Source organism: Passer domesticus, chromosome 20 (genome assembly GCF_036417665.1).
Source record: "Passer domesticus isolate bPasDom1 chromosome 20, bPasDom1.hap1, whole genome shotgun sequence".
In the NCBI taxonomy this organism is placed as follows: Eukaryota; Metazoa; Chordata; class Aves; order Passeriformes; family Passeridae; genus Passer; species Passer domesticus.
In genome coordinates this window covers 8053733-8069064 of record NC_087493.1, presented here as the reverse complement: position 1 = coordinate 8069064, position 15332 = coordinate 8053733, and the positions used below count along the sequence as shown (strand labels likewise).

At 52.6% G+C, this 15332-nt stretch overlaps 2 protein-coding genes across 7 annotated transcripts in view; both read right to left on the bottom strand.

Annotated features, from left to right (window-relative positions):
• The window catches only part of LLGL2 (LLGL scribble cell polarity complex component 2), a 32860-nt gene extending 29948 nt beyond the window's left edge, over positions 1 to 2912 (bottom strand). For all 5 annotated transcript variants that reach the window (XM_064395417.1, XM_064395418.1, XM_064395420.1 and 2 more), the window contains exon 1: positions 2783 to 2912. The gene's annotated coding sequence lies outside the window, so the exon portion shown is untranslated. The remainder of the gene's footprint in view (positions 1 to 2782) is intronic.
• Positions 2913 to 4372: 1460 nt separating this feature from the next.
• TSEN54 (tRNA splicing endonuclease subunit 54) lies at positions 4373 to 14626 on the bottom strand. Of its 2 annotated transcripts, XM_064395521.1 has the most exons (12): positions 14392 to 14626; positions 13879 to 14031; positions 12811 to 12874; positions 12587 to 12670; positions 11238 to 11336; positions 10206 to 10258; positions 9772 to 9870; positions 8055 to 8686; positions 7532 to 7592; positions 6711 to 6827; positions 6072 to 6116; positions 4373 to 5632 (listed from the first exon to the last, which is right to left on the bottom strand). In XM_064395521.1, exons 1-12 carry the CDS (start codon positions 14592 to 14594, stop codon positions 5482 to 5484), a joined length of 1761 nt encoding a protein of 586 aa, XP_064251591.1. In that variant the 5' UTR covers positions 14595 to 14626; the 3' UTR covers positions 4373 to 5481. The 2 variants fall into 2 exon arrangements, with proteins under 2 accessions (XP_064251591.1, XP_064251592.1); XM_064395522.1 differs by lacking the exon at positions 6072 to 6116.
• Positions 14627 to 15332: the final 706 nt, after the last annotated feature.

Below are 15332 nucleotides of genomic sequence, written 5' to 3'. Positions count from 1 at the left end.
ACCAGATTTATCACATTTATCGATTACAGGTGCCATGACTCACTGCGAAAGGGCAAATTTAAGAACAATTTCAGCTTGAAATCAATGAAACGAGCCTGAGCTATTCTTTAACTGGTCATCTCTACCACCCTGCTTGGCTGTGACACACTGTCAAGGCAGACACTAAAGAAGGAACACAAGCCAAGCAGAAGAGCTAAAGCAAGGGAAGGAGCAGTTGCAGTACACAGAGAAGTGCAAGACACCACCTCCTTTTCCCAGGAGAAGGAAGATGCTCTAACATTAATCTCCGTTTAATGAGACCATGCAGAGATCTCCCTTACACAACTGCTGAGCCACTGCTACCCCCCCACCACTTGCTGTTTAATAAACAGCAGAGTGTTCAGGTGCACCTCCATACAGTAGTCAGAGAGGAAAACCAAAATATTCTCTTAAAATAATTTATTTCAGTGAACCTGGAGACAGTAAAATGAACTGAACAGACTGTGGCAACACTATGTGCAGGTGGCTGCTCTCCCAAAACACAAACAATATCAAATAAAATATCAGACATCGATCATCCAAGAACACTTTGAAAATAACTGAGAGCTAATCACACAACTCAGGCAAGTTCATGTACTGCCAACAGCCTTGTACTTGGAGTTACCAGGAACCGCCCACCTGCAATGAATTTGGGAATTGTGCAAACCTTGTGTGTCATTAGGACTCCTATTGTGTTCTCCTTGTCATGGGGGCATGACAACACAAAGTTTCAAAATGCTACAGCAGAACAAAGTCTTTGCACTGAACAACATTATTGCCCATGATGCAAAACCTTTTGTAGGCTTTGCTAAGGAGCGTGAATCAAACAGAAAAGTGGCTTGTAACTTTGGAGCAGCACTTTACAAACTTTACGTGGGTCGATGGAGCAAATCACTAAAGCATTTGCTTCATAAAGCAACACAAAGAGATCCAGCTATGAGAAATGTTTATATAAGAATTGGAGTTTCACACAATTTCTGCATAGAAACCAAACCAATGCCTCCTTTGGTATTTTAAAGAAAGATGAATGTACTGGGAGTATCACATACTCTTACTGCCAAGTATGAACTGCAAGACATACGTTTAAAACCTCCCTTGCTCTTTGACATTTCTCAAGCTTCTGTGTCAGCCAAGAAAAGACACACCTCTTCCATAAGCAATTCCCAGGAATAATTGTGTTACCATACCAGAAGGGCACTGGAAGATAAAGGGCTCTCAACTGGTTTAACTCCTCCAGTACTTCTCTTTGGTCAGCTGTTATAGCAGATGCAATTTGTTCAAAACCAAATAAAAGACATTCCTCAGCACAATCCTGTGAAGATGTTTGAGAATTCTTCTCCCTCTCCAATACCACGAACTGTCTAGAGCGCCTTGACAGGCTACAAGCAGCACTGAGCAGGATTAGGGACTGCTCACTACGGGCACGGATCATCCTGATCTCCATGGGCCAGTCTATCCCTACCAGGAACGTGCCAGGATGCATGGAGGAGCCTTGGGCCGTACCAGCACTTTGCATTCCACTTGCCCAGAAGCACCAGCTTTCCCATTCAAAGCGAAGAGCACCAGGCAGCCGCTCTGGGCACACAGCTTCAGCTGGGACTTGGTAAAGCCAGATATTCCAGTTGACTGAAGTGCTCTCAGATGACTACAAAGAGCAGCATTCACCATCAAGTAAGACATGACAATGGACAACTTTTACTTGTGCCACCTCAGTGGAGCTGTCCCCCTGTCCTGTCACTATCCCCACACCAACACACGGCTTTGTGCCACTGGCTGCAGAAACAGACCCAGGAGCCTGATTCAACTGCTCTACACCATCAACAGAACTGAACACAAACCGGCAAAGCTTTCTCCAGGACCAAAGTTAAGCCTCAGCTCCAGGAGGGGAGATACCAGCAAGAGCTGTTCCCATGGCACGATGAAGGGCGACCTGAGACAAAGGCGGAACAACTTCCTCCACCGCTTTATTACACCTGTTTGCTGCCTGCTGGAAGTAACATGCTCCTTCGTTCAGCAAGTTCTCACAACTTTTGGGGAGGGGAAAGAAAAACCACTAATAGTGACAAGATACATTTAATACAGGCATAGAAAAAAAAAAAAAAGAGAGAGAGAGAATGCTAACAGAATATCCCGAGTGAGTCAAAGTCACTGCAGTTCCTGTTCTTGTCTTCTCAAAGACTCGCTGCTTGGAGCCAGCGGCAGCACTGGAGACTCGCGGGCCGGGGCATCTCCGGCGGGAGCGGCTCCCGCAGCCCCGCGGAGGCTCCGCGGCGGGAGCGGCCCCGGCCCGGACCGGCGGGAGGGCCCGGCAGGAAGTCCCGGAGCGGCCACCGCCGCCACTCCCCCGGGAACCCCGGGATGCGCGGTACCCGCGGGGCTGCGCGCTCCGGCCGGGACAGGCGCGGCGCAGCGAGCCCGGCAGCGGCCACAGCAGCAAACAAAACCCCGAGAGCGCTCAGCGCCGCGGCGGAGTTCCACGGGGAGACACCGCCGGACTCCCCGGGCGCGCCGGGGCTCCAGGTGCGAGCAGCCCACGACACGGCCGGCTCAGGCAGCGCGGAGCCCGGGCACCGGCGAAGTGAACCCCTTCGGGGGTGAAGGCACCGGCGGGCACCTGCCGGCCCCGCCGCGCAGCCCAGCACGGGCGGGCATGGCGGGGGCCGCCCCGGTGAGCTCTGCCGGGGCCGTGCCGACCGGACCCCCGCCGGGACCCCTCCGGGAGCCCCTCCCGCCTCCCCGCGCGGCCCCAGCGAGCGGCGCTCACCTGCGGGGGCTGGAGCCGGGCCGCGCCGGCCGCGCTCCGCTCCGCGCCCGCTCCCCCTCAGCTGCGCGGCGGCGGCGGCCTCGCTCCGCGGGCACCTCCGGGCGGGGCGCGGCGGGGCGGGGCCTGAGGCGGGACCACCCCGTGGGCGGGGCATCGGCGTGCAAATTGTATGTGTGGGCGTGGCCTCGCATGCAAATAAGGCCGGGCGGCGGCTCCGCCTCCCTCTCAGCCGGCGCGCTCATGAATAATTCAGCAGCGCGCTGGCTGTAGCCAATCCGGGAGTGGCACCGCGCGGCTCGGGGAGCGCGGGCGCCCGGCTCCGGGAAAAGGCCGGGAAAGGGCCCAGGAAAGGGCGGCGGGGAGAGTCGGGGCCGGAGTTCAGGGCCCTTCCTGCCGGCTCCAGACCCAGCTTTCACTGCCTTGCCTGTGAAAATAGGCAGACTTTGCAAAAAGTCGAAGCTTTCGCTGGAGAGAGGAGTACAAAGTCCCACCGCACAGTCCTGCTGCAGGGAACAGCAGATGGACAAGGAAGCTGTAAAGGGCAATGGCAGGTGAAGCTCTGCCCACTCTGCACCCACGCAAAAGCCTGAAATTAGCTCTGACAAGAATCCAGTAACAGTATTTTTCACTCACGTTCCCAAAAGTGATATTTTTCAGTTAAATATTCAGTTCTCTCATCTTCTTGCCATGCTCAGCCGATCTGCATCACAGTCCAAAATGGAGCAGTGGTATCAGCGTGGATCATGCTCCTGTTCTGGGGTGGGTAAAGGCACCATCAGATGTTACAGTGCTGAGCAAGGCAGCCACAGTTTCTCAATCCTCCCTGCAGTGGTTATTAAATGGTAATTGTCTTGTGCTGAATCAGGGAGTCTCTGCCCCAGTGAAACTCACTGGGTGGCTCTCGCAGAGTTCATCGATACAATTCCACCTTGGCATCAAGAGATGAGACTGATTGAAATCAACAGGAGTTTGACCTAATTCCAGGACAAACACGAGCCTTGTGGGTCAGGCTGGAGTTCTGGCTGCGCCTGTTCTTAGAAACTCCCTTCCCACTGCCTTAATCTGTAAAACAGTCTGGGAGAATGCTGAGGGCAGCTGGGGCCGCCAAGCCCGGCTTTAGCGAAAACTACCAAAACCGTGCTGGAAGGAGGAAGAGGAAGGGGAGGGAGCGTGGGAGGAGCCGCCAGACCCCTCACCTCAGGAGAGCCCCGCCGACTTCCAGCATCTGATAACTGGGGCGTGTGTGTGTGTGTGAAACAGGAGCCCCGGCACCCTGGGCTACGATACCTCTGGCCACGCAGGAGGAAGATGAACGAGGAAGAGGTGTCGTGTGCCGCCGGGCACTGCACGCGGATGTGGGGACACCTCCGGGCTCTGAGTCACGCTGCCCGGCCCCGGAGCAGGGCAGCGGCTGCAGCCAGCACAGGCGGCGTGGGAGCGGGGTTACCAGGGCTACCCAGCCACAGGGCTCCATGACCTTGAGCAGCCATTCACCAGCTGCTGCTCCGCTCCCAGCAGCCTCCACAGTCTCCCTCTGCATAGCTTAACATTTCTAGGGGAGTTAAGAAACACACCAAGGAGCCTTCATGCTTGGAAAAAAATTTTTTTATTGCTTAGCCTTCTCCACATCTCCAAAAGGAATTAAAAAAAATATATAAAATAAAACACATCTAAACCAGTTGCTATTACAGTTCTGAAAACTTTGATATCAAACACAGCCATGCTTAGCTCGCTTCCACCCACTGAGCAGACCTTCTGGCACCTGGGACTTTTGGCATAGAGGCTACAGCAAATTTGGTGCCTAGATATCCTGGTGGAGAGCAGATTGGAAAGCTCATGAGGAATTTGTAGCTTTTTTCTTTACTCAGGGACCTCCCACGTGCAAGAGAAATAACAAAGATCCACAGCCAGGAAAGAGGACGTTGGGTTGAAAGGGGCTGCAGCTCAGCCCTGGTGAAATGCCAGATATACAGTGCTGATAGTGGTGGTCAAGTTTTAGCATGGCTTAACACTGTGTGGCCAAAATGCATCTCAGCACAGCTGCTGCAGGAGGCCAAGCTGCCATCTGCAATGCTCTGGGGCTTTCTGTGGCCTCTGGCTGATGAAATTGTGTTCAAGGCACAGTTTCCTGCTCTCGAGTGTCTGGAAACTTTCCTCCAGGTGACTGAGTTTATGGCTGTGCCCTTTTCAGACCAGAATCTGACCTGATGGTCGCTGGCACAGATGAATGACAGAGGCTCAGGCCACCAGCACTGATCAGCTTATTCTGTCCCTGATTGACCTCAGTGACACTCCAGCCACTCCATTGGTGTAGCACAGTGGTTCTTTACATGTGACAAAAGGATCACCAGCAAAGTGTCTTCTAATGGTGCACAGTCAGCCAAAGATGACTCAGGAAAGGCAGGCTGGTGGTCCATGAGGTGAGAAAGCTGGAGAGCCAGTGGCTTCAAGAATAAAACAGTGTGTACTCCAGCCCAGAAAAGCCCAGCTAAGCCAAACAGACTTGTGTGCAGTAAATTACACATTATGCCTGAACCATCTGGATGGGTGAAGTCTGCAACAGCCAATAAAGTGGCCAACTTCCCAAAGTTCCAGTTATCACAGGCTCTGTTTTCTGTGATATTTCATTAATCAGGAAAACAACTCCTGAGTAAAGCTCTTCCCTTTATCCCGTCCCATTTCTGCAAGTGACAGCAACTTCAGTGATTAACATCAACGGGCAGCTTGAACTCCTTCAGTGAATAGAAGGTGATTTCTCCATGATCCACCAGCGCAAAGACCAGCGGGACGTCCCCACTCAGATACGTCACCTGCTTCAAAGCCCGCAGGGAGGGGATCTGCTCATCAAAGCTACAGAGAGAAAAAAACATCCTGTTTGTTCTCCCAGCAACAGGAACACAGAGGCAAATCTGTCCTGGCCAGCCATCACAACAGCTCCCTTTGGCCTGAGATGCTGGTAGTGATTCTCCCCACCCATTGCAGTCCACCAGGAGGCTGCCAGCCCTGAGGGTGAGTACCCAGCATGCCTGGAACTGGGAGCTGTTGAATGCTTTGCCAAAACCAAGGATAACTGCAGACTGCTCCACGCTGTGCCCATTAGATGCAGCTCACAGGGATATTGGCAAATGGTCAATCCACTGCAATCTTAATACGTTTGTGCTGGGAAGATCTTTAGGTTGCTGGATCAACATCTGACCTGCTTTTCCTTCCTTTTAATTCTGCAGAGTCTTTTTGCTCATCAATGAAAATGTTTAGGCAACAAGGATCATCCTACTGACTCATGACATACCTTGGTAAAACTGCATTACCACCTTCCTTGCTCTGTCTACTACAGCTGCAGAGAGCAGAGGGACAGTTTTAGTAAAGCAAAATGAGAAAAGGCAGAAACTGAACTTTGTACCTAGCTATGGAGTTTAAGTATCAGGTTCTGGATCCACAAGAAAGGGGACACCTACCCTCTGTTCTTAGTGATTTTAACACTACACTTGACAAAAATACTGAACCCATGGCTCAGAGCCTGTAGCAAGTTCTGGGGAGGTTCATCTCTGCAGAAATCCACAGTGATCTGCACTGACTGAGGATTCAGCTCCTGTAGCATTGGGTTCTACCTGAATTCCACAAGCACTGCATAAAAGCTGTGGCTTCTTTCTCCTGACTCCCAGTGATAGTCAGACGTGAGCAGCAACCAGATGACCAAATAGTGTGGGTTGAATGCAAGGGCAGGGGGAAGGAGGGGGAACTGTCGGCCACAGCCTCCAACAAAGGATGAGGAACTGAAAGAAAAAAAACTCCTGGGCAGGACCACCCTCAAGGGAGACACTCTGATGATCTGTAAAGCTCACAAGATGCTGGGTCATTTACAGATCATTAGGACTTCGTTTCCACAACAACTGCAAAGTTACAGAAACAACACAAAACTCGAAGGTACCTCCGAACACACATCCTGACGTGGGGCTTCCCAGGGTTTGTCTTCTTAAACTTGGACACAGCGTCTGCTTGATACACGTTGAAGTCTATCTTCATGGCCTCTGGGTCCTCCTGCAGCCTGCAGGGGAACACACCCACACAGGTATGGGATCAGAACACTGCAGGGTATGGGTACAGCAGAGAAAAGAGGGAGCAAAAATTCCCTTTAGTTTGGGTCTAGTTTTGACTGGTTTGGGTCCCTTGAAAGGCTTCACTCCTCAAAGGACTGACCCTGCAACTGTACTAATTACTTTCCAGAGCTTTCCTGTGGTCAGACCAGAGCAAGATCCTGGCTCACAACTACCCCACACCCTCACAAGAAGCAGCACTAACAAAGACAGGAGCAAAGCACTGCAGGAACTGCTCACAAGCACCACACAGACTCTGAGGCAGGAGCAGAACCCAAAGTCCCAAAGCCAAGGTTTCATAACCACTGAAGCAGGGATGGCAGCACATTCCAGGGATGAGGCACAGGTGAAACCCAATCAAACCTCTGGCTGGGGTGCAGAGAGGGAAGGGCAGGATAAGAGAGGAACCCTGCTGTTTTAATTGGCCTGGAAAGCCCTGGCTCTGCTGCTGCAGGACCTGCTACTTCGTGGAAATGCCACCCCCTCACTAGAGATGCTAGGGGTCATGGAGCAGAGCACTGGGCTCTCTTGGCACCCTGGATGTGCAGTAGCTCCCAAACTGCTGCTGGGAGCACCTCACAGTTCTCACAAGCAGGGACAGTCACAAGACACTCCCGCTCCCCAACAGCTCCAAGCTGACTGGCTGGATACTAACCAGGAGGCTCCATCCAGGATGTGGGAGGGCTGCAGCACACTGATCTGCTGGAGGAGCGCAGCTGGAGGGAGAAGGAACGGGAAAGGATCAGACCAGCAATTTCCCTCCCAGGGCACTCCAAGCACTCCACACCACCCACGAGCCTTCCTCCTCTGACAATGGCTGGCAGCTCCACAGTCACCACTGGCTACTTCAAAGACCTCAACTTCCTCATCTCCTCCCAGCACTCAGCCCAGACACTCTGCAGTTGCTTTGCATCTTGCTGGCCCTGACTGCACATGCCTTACAGCCCAGCAGGAAGGACTGCAATACAGCAGGACAGGGAATGGATTAGAAGCCCTCCCTAGGCCCTGTTTATCCTGGCACTTGAGTGAGTTATAGAAAGATTCTCCTGCTCAAAGTACTGTCCCCAAAATTGATGTTCAGCTTCTCCATGTCATCCCTTTTGCTACTGCATATCAGACACTCTTTCTCAGAGCTGGGGGGGAGAGAATGGTCCCTGTCAAGCTCCCAGAGCCACTACCTTGCGAGGTCACTTCTTCTGGCCGCAGCAGCGGTGTGACAGCTTGGTCCCAGAGGTGTGACGGTCGCTTCCACACGCTCTGCTGTCTCCTCTGCTCCAAGAGGGCTTTGTACTCCTGCCAGTTGGAGCAGCGCCTCACCTCCTGGTCGGCGTTGACACTGCTCTTGTACCTGCTGCTCTCCCTCTCCCGCTGCTTCCTCTCCTTCCGCGACAGCTTCTCCTGTTTCTGGTTGATCTTTGTGCACCAGGAAGCTGCATCCACCTCCCTGCCTGGCACGTTCTCTGGCAGGAGCCTGCTGTCAGGGGAGGGCAGGTGTGTGCATGGCTGGTCTGAGGCCACGTTGGGAAAGGTGATGGTGGTAAAATCCCAGCGGGATGCATTGGTGCCAGCACTGCTCTCCTTGTGGTCTCCAGCCTGCCTGCTGGAGAAGTTCAGAGAGTCCTTTTGTCCTGTATCAAGAGGAACTGGCATTGACTTCCCCTCTGCACTGCCAGCATCTGGTTCCTTTGGCTGCACTGACAAGGGCTTTTCATCCACTGGAATGGAGTCTCCACAGTCATCTCCATCTTTGCTGGAGGTCCCTTCAGCTTCTGGAAGATCCTCATACACTCTATGTTTCTTCTCATGCGACCTAATGACAAAAGAACGGTAAAAAATTCAGGGAGAGCATGTGGTAGAGCTTGCTTTCCTTTAAATTCTGCCTGCTCCCTAACAGAAAGAATGCCGTCTGCCAAGCCTGAACCTACAGGAAGGACAGCAAAGGTGGCAGGAACCCCCAGACAGGTCTGCAAACCCTTCACAACAACTTCTTTGTGAGACAAATGGGAAAAGAAAAGGCAGGCAAAACTAAATGGCGAATGCCAAAGGCAGATTAAACTTCTCAGAAGTCCTGCACAAGGTTTGACTTTAACACCCAAGAGAATCTCAGCCTTGATTTGTATAGACAATGTTCCCAACCTGCCATGCCAGGTCCACACCCCAGACACTGACCCAAACACCTCCATGCAAACACTATGGACTTCAGCCAAAGCAGCACAGGCCAGGCAGAAATCTTACTGGTGCAAGATTCAGACCCTGATTCCAGAGAAGATGGGGCAGTTCTTAGACCAGCAGTTTAATCTCCCAGTTCCTACAATTCCAAAACTCCTTAGGCACTGATTTACTGTCAAGAGAGACTCTCCAGCCTCATCCTCCCCTTTTCTGAAAGGCTGACGCCACCTCCTGGGAACTGTCAGAATTATGAGAAGAATTGCTCATTGTCAGGTTGTGGTGATGTTTCAGACATGTGCAAGCCCTAGGACACCACTCTGCTCTCTACTGTCGAGTCTTGGTGGGTAAACTGGACTGAGGAGGTGGATAAATGTAAGATATGCAGTGTGGTAGCTGTGCTCCTGCTAAAAAAGAGTAGGAGGAGGCACATGACACATGTTCCTTTTGCACCGACCTCTCCACCCTTCTCTTTTGACATCTCAGCACCACAGGTAGAGGACTTGGGGGCAATTTGCCCCTCTTAGCCCTGGCATGACACACACATGTGACAAAAGGGGACACTGCAAAGCGTTCAGGAAAAGTGCTGCACTGCCTGGGAACAGCCAAGAGCAAGGTGCCACAAGGTCACCCCCAGCAGGAGGGCCTGGGGACACTGCAGCAAAGCAGCTGCTCCTGAGCCAGCGTGGCCTGAAGAGGATGGGAGAAGGCTTTGGGCCACATCCTTACCAGGGGCTGGAACTTCTCCTCCTCTTGCGATGGTGCTTCCCAGAGCTCTTGCAGCAACTTTCCAAGTTCAGCTGCCTCTCGTAGGGAGATGGGACAGTGCTGGAAGGAGAGACCAACACGGAGGCTGAGAGCAGGGTGATGTAGAGGAGCTACCTTCTGCTCAGCCCCCAGGATACAGCAACCAAAGACACAGAAAATGCCCAGGTGGGACCAGGACGGCCCTCAGTTCATGCCCCATTTCATGTTCCAAATCAACTCCTCAGGAGGGAGGAGGAAGGAAGGGTAGTGCCACTTTTAGCCTTTAATCCTCCCAAGAGATGGAATGCAGAGCTAAAGTCTTCTCTGGTCCCATTCCCTGGGGCCAGGCAGTGGGTACAGGGAGTCTCAGGGTCTTCAGGAAGGAGAAAGCAGCACAGGAAGGAAAAGTTGGTTACCTGGCATCGAATCTCAGTACAATATAACCCAGTTGCTTCAAGTGGCTGAACACCTTAGAGCAAAGGAAAGCAAGAAGGTTAAATGACAGCTCCAAACACAAACAATTTACTTCAGTTCCACTATGACTGAGTGATATCCTGGGGTGACTTTATGATGCTCATATCCCCATTCATCTGTTCAGGCCAGAAATAAGTTTTGCACCTTTAAGACTGGTTCTGAGAGCAAAGGTGGGGGGAGAAGTGTGCAGTTTGTTTTCAGACATTGCACCCACTCCTCCACATTCCTGCTCCTGGACTGTGCTGTCTGCAGATGGACAGACAGTGGGACAGAGCTCTCCTTTGCTTTTAGTTAGCTTTTAGCTAGCTGAGGCAGAGAAGTTCCCTAGACTGTGGTTTTTCTTTTTCTTTGACCTGTTTAAACCTGCTCTGGCCTGAACACCCAGAGAGCATCATCAGCTCACACCTGTGGCCCCTTGGGCTGGGCCTGGGCCACAGCATTTCCAGTGCCAGAGGGACTGACAAGAGACTGAGTGAGCCAAGCTGCAGCCCATGGAGGGGACTCACAAAGGATTCACAAAACTTTGAGTTTGTCATCTCTTTTGGAGCTGCAGGAGCTTTTATTGTTTAACTTTTTTTTTTTTTTTTTGTGCTGGTGAATGCTTTGCCTGTTAAATAAACAATTTTTTCCACTTTTCTCCAAGGAAATCTTTTTCCCAAAAAAATTTGGGGGAGGGGCCGCTTGAATATGCTTTCTAGAGGAAACCTCTTTAAAGGTTTTTCTTCCAAAATTGCCCTAAAACAGGACAGTGAACACAGTGTGGCACTGGTGGAGGATCAAATGCCAGGGTTAGGCCCCAAAGCAAAGGTGGGGAAACAGGAACTGAACATCTGGAAGAAGGTGAGGGGGAACAACTGAGGATGACTTCCCTCCCCAATCATCCTACCCTCCTTCCAGCCACTGGAAGAGCTTGTGTGGCAGAGGCTGTGCTTTCTGCCTTCATCCTCCTCCAGCAGCTGGAGGTCCCAACACACCTGGTAATGTGACAGGCTCATTGCCTCCTGGCACAAGAGGGTCTCGTAGGCTTCCTGGATTGACAGGGGCACATCTCTGTAGAAGAGCTGGACAGAGCCCTGCAGGGCAGAAGCTTGGTGTGAGTCAGGAACAAATCTATGCAAGCTCACACCCTGTCCTTTCCCACTGGTCCTCACAGCTGGTCCCAGCACCCTCCCTGACAGGATATCCCTCCCTCCCCCTGTGCCACCTGGACTACTTACAGTCCCTTTCCCATTCCCAGTTCCCCCATACCCTGGTTTGATCAGACAGGTAAGAAGTTCCCACCCCACAGCTCTCAGCTCCTGCTCCTGCATCTGTTCAGAGGATGCAGCTGGAAGCAAAATGCTCAGTTGATAAAATAACCACTGCTTGGAGAGATAAATTAACTTTGATGATCTGAGAGATTCAGGATACAGCACAACAACAAAAGCACTTATGACCAGCACAGCTGAGAACTGGAGCAGAGGAATGAACGGCAGCTTCAGGTGGCATCAACTGGTACCTCCTCAGAAGCATTTATTTCCTTTACAGACCCAGAGATCCCACAGGTAATTTCCCCTGGCAATAGCAAATTACCTCCAGGAGGCTGTTTTAGGCTACACCTCTTTTTCCTCCTTTTTAAATGGTGTTTACTCATAAAGAAAATAAAACCCTAGGAACCACACCTTTTCCATGACATAGGCTGAAGGCATCTCACTGGTCTTTTCTGCTTTTGGGGGGATTTTGTACTCAGCATCTGACTAAACCATTTTATTGCCATCAATTTGATTACAAACTATTTCTCAGAATGCCAGGGGTGAAAAAGCCTCACCTTTGCTGCCAGGATTTAAGAGATGGCATGAGAAGCTCACAATCTGATCTGCTCACAATGTTTTGCTGAGGGATAGAAGTTCCCTTTAGGTCAATGCACCAATTCTACTGATAGCAGGTTTTGGTGGAGAGACCAAAAAAACCCCCTCTCTAGAGCAAAGAAATCCAGTTGAGCCCTAAGCAGCATTTCTGCAAGCAGAGGGGCACTGAACACAATGTGGTCTCACCACTCTGTCTGCCACATTTAAATTTCTTTCTGACATATATACTGGGAAGAAATCCCAAGCAGCAACCCCAAAGATCTCTGCTCAAGCTGAATGAACTGGCCACAGATCCAACTAACACACTGTGTCAGTGACAGAGGCTGCTTTGAGAGCACAAGGAATGAACCCACAGCCTGGCAACAAACAGGTCCATCAGCAACACACTAAAAGGGACAATTCCTTGAGAAGCAGCTGTTTATCAGTTGTTACAGCTGCTCCACTCAGTGAGGACCCAGTGCCCTCCCCCTACTTACACACTCCAGCAGGTACAGAGCTTCCTCGGGCAGCAGACATTGTTTGCCTCCTTCTGAGAACCCCATGGTGTGCCAGAACTTTCCCTGGAACAGGAGCACAAATCCCTGATTGGTTCTGGCTGCTCCCTGCTGGCAGCCAGGCTCCCTTCCATTGCAAGAAGCAAATTAAGGACTCTGTGAGGCAGCAGGAGGTGATGGCACAGAGCACACTCTGCAGCACTCACCGCAGGGGACTTCAGCTCCACGATGCCCTGTTCTGGTTTCCACTCAGCCTTCACCTGATGCCCCCTGAGAAGAATAAAGATTCATTTGTTACTGCCAGAGTGGCCTACAATCAGCTCCTGGTGCAGCAACACAAAACAAGCTCAGGAAGGGGTCAAAGGGCAAGAAGTTTCCAGGTAGCATTTATACAAATTAGAAAGCCATCATCCCCTGGATCTAGCAGCACCCCTTTATCAACACCAACCAGTTAAAAATGTCTTCAGAGACACATTCACAGGCTACAGCAGCTTGCTGGAGATGCATGACCTAAGCCAGGATATGTGAATATTGAGGAACTAACACAGGCTGCCCAGAGAAGCTGTGGCTGCCACATTCCTGTAAGCATTCACAGCCAGGTTGGATGGGGCTCTGAGCACCCTGGTCTAGTGGAAGGTGTCCTTGCCTATGGCAGACAGTCCAGTGGGGTGATCTTTAAGGTCCCTTCCAACCCAAACCATTCAGTGATTCTGTATCATACAGAACCCAGCTGCTGCCAAGACATCCTCAAATCACTGCACCCCACCCACGGGGACTCACAGGGAAAAATTAATAGCTGCAGGCCAAGCAGAGAAGGTGTGTGTTGAGAGGTGGGTGTGAATGCCTCCCAAGTGATAAGCACCAAAGTCTGGCAGCACTGTTGAAACCACCAAAACTGATAAATCAGGGACACTGACACCTGGTCAAATCAGCACAAGGCCACACAGGAGCATCAACAAGACACTCTGTAACTTGGATCATGCCCAAGAAGGCAGTGGCTGCTACCTGCAAAGGCTACAGGATAATACACACACCTGTAAAAACCAAGAGCCGTGTGAGGGACTCTCTGAACCCACAGGTGTGCCAGCACGTCCCTGTGCTCCTCCAGGGACAGCCAGGCTGTCACACTGCCGCTGCTCCAGCACGGGCAGTGAGTGTGAGACCTGCGGGGGGCTGACCAACACCTCCTGCTCGATGGCACCCGTAACCCCCGAGCTGTCTGTGCCCGCCCGCACCACCCCTCGCCCGGGGAAAGCTCCCAGGGATGGACTCACGGCCGCTCCGGGCGCTCCTCGCAGAGCAGCCGCCACTGCTCCTCGCAGCAGCGCCGCAGCCCCTCGGCCTGCCGGGCCGAGCCGTCCGGGAGGAAATCCTTCTGCCCGCCGGGGCTGCGCGGGGCCTGGCGACGCTCCGGCTGCTCCGCCGTGCTGCGGGCGACAGCGGGGCGGTGAGGGACGGGAGAGACCGACAGCGGGGCGGGGAGGGACGGGAGAGACCGACAGTGGGGCGGGGAGGGACGGGAGAGACCGACAGCGGGGTGGGGAGGGACGGGAGAGACCGACAGCGGGGTGGGGAGGGACGGGAGAGACCGACAGCGGGGTGGGGAGGGACGGGAGAGACCGACAGCCCCCGGACCGCGGGCAGCCCCGGACTGCAGTGCCCCCGGGCCTCCCCGTGCTCCAGTAGCCCCTCCGGATCCCCGTACCGGGGGTTCCCGCGGTATTTCCCCAGGCCCCGTACCGCGGCTCCCCCGGTTCCTCTCCGGCCCCCTCATGGGTGGCTCGCACCTGTGATTCCTCTCCCCCGGTTCCGCCGGTGCCTCAGTCCCCAGCAGCGCAGGCTCCCCCGGTGCTCCCGCGGCTTCCTGCAGCTCGGGAGCCTCAGGTTCCCAGCGGCACCTCCTCGGCTGCCTCACGGCGGGCTCCGCCGGTGCCTCCCCGCTTTCCCCCGCTCCGCCACAGCTGAGGCGGCGGGACCCGCCGGCCTCCATGGGCACGTGCCGGACCAGCGTCCTTCCGCCGCCGGGCACGAGCGCCGCCGAGAGGGGCGGGCTGCGCCAACGCGCCCCCTGGCGGCTCGGAGGACTGGAGAACGGCGGGCACCGGGCACCGAGCGGGGAGGGCACGGAGCACCCGGGGCGGGCACCGGGCAGGGCACGGAGCACCCGGGGCCGGCTTTTGCCCAGGGATGTGGCCCCCCAGGTCCGCCGTGCTGAGCTGCCCCGCATTGACCCCCTCCGCAGCCAGGATGGGAGAAGGGAGGTGGAACGAATCGTGGGTTGGAGTGAAGGGCAGGAAGGTCATGCACCGGTAATGCACCGGTAAATGATACGGGAAAACAGGCTGGGTTTAAGCAAAAAAAAAAAACAAAAAAACCAACCAACCAAACAAACAAAAAAAAACCACAAAAAACCAAAACAAAACAAAAAAAAGACCAAAAAACAAAACAAAACAAAAAAAAACCAAAAAAAAAACCAAAAAACCCCAAACCCATAAAACATATAGATGTATATATGTGTGTATATATATTTATATGTATATCTATTTTTTTATATATATAGTTATATGTATATATATAGTTATATATGTGTATATATGTATGTGTATATATATATTTTTATATTTAATATATGTGTGTGTATATATATATATATATATATATATATATATAAAAAATTCCTAGTTTATATTAGTCCCAGGCTTGGATATCTTTGGGTATCTGCTCTGTC

Coding starts and splice junctions, on each gene's coding strand:
- TSEN54 (XM_064395521.1), bottom strand. CDS start 14,594: ATGGAGGCCGGCGGGTCCCGCCGCCTCAGCTGTGGCGGAGCGGGGGAA. Junction 6,828..7,531: donor ATCCTGGATGGAGCCTCCTG/GTTAGTATCCAG, acceptor GTTCCCCTGCAG/GCTGCAGGAGGACCCAGAGG. Junction 5,633..6,071: donor GGTAATGCAGTTTTACCAAG/GTATGTCATGAG, acceptor TTCTCTCTGTAG/CTTTGATGAGCAGATCCCCT.